Source organism: Xenopus tropicalis, chromosome 1 (genome assembly GCF_000004195.4).
Source record: "Xenopus tropicalis strain Nigerian chromosome 1, UCB_Xtro_10.0, whole genome shotgun sequence".
NCBI lineage: Eukaryota > Metazoa > Chordata > Amphibia > Anura > Pipidae > Xenopus > Xenopus tropicalis.
Window position 1 is genome coordinate 105,249,559 of NC_030677.2, and position 2,785 is coordinate 105,252,343.

Here is a 2,785-nt window from a genome sequence, read left to right on the forward strand (position 1 = left end):
ATAATTCACAAGTGTGCTAGAAAAAACTGCACTACCAATAGACTATGTTCCACCACTCTTTATATTGTTTGCACCCTGAAAGTAGATTACATTTGTTCACTTACTGGGATCATGAAAACTAAAAATGCTGGGTAGCTTTTTGTGTGAAACTATGGAACACAGGTACAACTGAACTCTGAGAAACAACTGTCACAGCACAACACTGAAGACAATGCAAAACAAAAGATCTTTACGTTTAACTTACTAGACAGAAATAGTAAACTCTAGACTCAGCATATGCAGATGAAAGCAATACAGGACATATATAAAGGCTGCCTCTTCTAGCCCTTCCATTGCACTGAACCTTCCATTCAATCAAGATGGGAAAGGTAAGTAAAAATCATGAACTATTCCAATGGTTTTTATTACACATTTTCGAACTAATGTTTACACTTATATTTGTTATTAATACATATACTGTACACATACTATAAAGATTGAATATATTGAATCATTGTGCACAGTTTAGAATTTATGTTTGCAATTAACCCATGCTTACACTAAAACAACTATAATAAAGAAAATTAATAGCAATAACAATGATTAGCATTCACTAAAACAGGAAACAATTTGCCGCAATTCTATATATTTGTTATAGCAACTTTTCCCAGGAAAAGTATCAAGATCCGTATAGTGCACTCAGAAATGTATCTCTCCTGTTCTATCTGTAACAGGATTCTAGTCAGAAATCTATTATTCCAAACTGCCAGCAATGTGATATTGCTTTACAAAAGTTATCTGTACAATGTTAAATATAAATTACAGCATGTAAAAAAATCATTATATTTACTTTCAGATCTTCTTCTACGAGGAAAGGAACTTCCAAGGCCGCCACTATGAGTGCGGCTCAGACTGTTCTGACATGTCCTCATACTTCAATCGCTGCAACTCCATCAGGGTAGAGGGTGGTAACTGGATCCTCTATGAGCACCCCAGTTACAGGGGACACCAGTATTACCTCTGGCAAGGAGAATACCCAGACTTTCAGAGATGGATGGGCTTCAATGACTCCATCAGGTCCTGCCGCTTTATTCCCAATGTAAGTGTTTGCAAAGTTACGTTTACACAAGCAGCGCATTTTTAGTGAAGACAGTAATAATAAAGCTGTATCATGACTTGATCTCAACTAAGATATTATTAATCCTCATCAAAGGCAAAACAATCTTGTTGGGTTTATTTAAAGTTTAAATGAGTTTTAGCAGACTTCCCATCTGGAAACGCCCAGGTCCCAAGCATTCTGGATAACAGGTCCCATACCTGTGCAAGATAAAATGATGAAACTTTACAACTGGACAACAGTTACTTTAAAACAAGGTCACCAAGCCATCTGAAAAAATGTAAATTGCTGGGATGCACAAACTACAAAATAATTGTAGTTAATTGAAATGCAAGCAGTGAAGCCCTTCTAGCTGATTTTACAGAAGCATTCCTCAAATTATCTGGTTACTTTATTTTAAAAACACATAGTTTTTTGCCCAGACCCTTGGAATAAGATTATGTAGTTATTATCACTAGACATAAAAGAAAATCCCTGTTATTAAACCCAGGTCATCAAATTCTACAGATTTGTAGGGCCCCGGTGTTCAACAACACTGACAGTGAAAACATTTAAATAAAAAAAAAGTGGTAAAGAAATGGTTTCCAGATAGAAAAGCAATACTTGGATATCTATATCTCTATATTTATTTTGATTTTTATTTGTTTTTAAGTACAATGGCCAATACAAAATGAGAATCTATGAAAGAGGAGACTACCAAGGGCAGATGATGGAGTTCTTTGATGACTGCCCCAATACTTATGATCGATTCCGTTTCCATGACATTCACTCCTGCAATGTGTTTGATGGCCACTGGATGTTCTATGAGGAACCCAACTACAGGGGACGCCAGTACTACCTGAGACCTGGAGAATACAGGAGATACAGTGACTGGGGAGCCTCAAGCGCCAGAATTGGATCATTCAGAAGAGTTTATAACAGATTTTAAATAACCCCAGAAATCTACTAATGCAATTATATTGATAATTCAATAAAATATAGATGTTTAAAAGTATTTGTCTGTGTAATATTTATTTATGTTTATAGAGCAGCTCTAGGCCAATTTCCATATGAATCATTTAATGAAAAAAGCTGTGTTTAATTGTATGGAATTGTCCAGTTATACCTGTTTGGGGTAAAATCATCAATGCAGACCTTGCTTCTAGTTAGATTGATTCTGCTTAGTCCCCGATTTTGACAAATAAATCAGCAAACTCATAGCAGCTAATTACTGAGCTCTAAGATTCATGCCAAACTCAAGAATAAACTCTTTTTAAAGCACAGTGAACAAGTATGGTACTGCATTCTGTGCTTAGGTCACACATTCCTAAGGGTGGGTGGAGTGAGTTTTAGGAATTTTTAGGGCCGGAGGGAGCAGGATAGGGGAGAGAGGAGAGTACTGCGCAGACTCTGGGAATGACAGAAATCCTGTGTTTCTTTTGATTGCTGTGATTGCTTATGGCTGCTTTCTTAGTTCTTACCTTTCCTTCTCCTTTAAAGATGAACTCTTAAAAGTAGTTTAACAGAGTAACTTTTAGTTATGCTGCGCTATAGGCCATAGCTACATATATAATTACACAGTAAATTTTCTGCACTTTAGGCAAAACCTGCATAAATTCTGCTCAATCCAGAGTAAAGATAAAAACCTCAACTAAAGTTAGGTAAATGTATGTATTTGATTAAGGATTGTAATATTTTTTTGTATTTGCA

General features: G+C 35.8%; 1 protein-coding gene across 1 annotated transcript; it reads left to right on the forward strand.

Moving 5' to 3' along the window:
- The first annotated feature begins 288 nt into the window (after positions 1–288).
- LOC116406455 (gamma-crystallin-1-like) lies at positions 289–2,087 on the forward strand. The gene is made up of 3 exons (XM_002939791.3): positions 289–368; positions 836–1,078; positions 1,749–2,087. The coding sequence occupies exons 1-3, from the start codon at positions 360–362 to the stop codon at positions 2,022–2,024; spliced, it is 528 nt and encodes a 175-aa protein (XP_002939837.2). The 5' UTR covers positions 289–359; the 3' UTR covers positions 2,025–2,087.
- Positions 2,088–2,785: the final 698 nt, after the last annotated feature.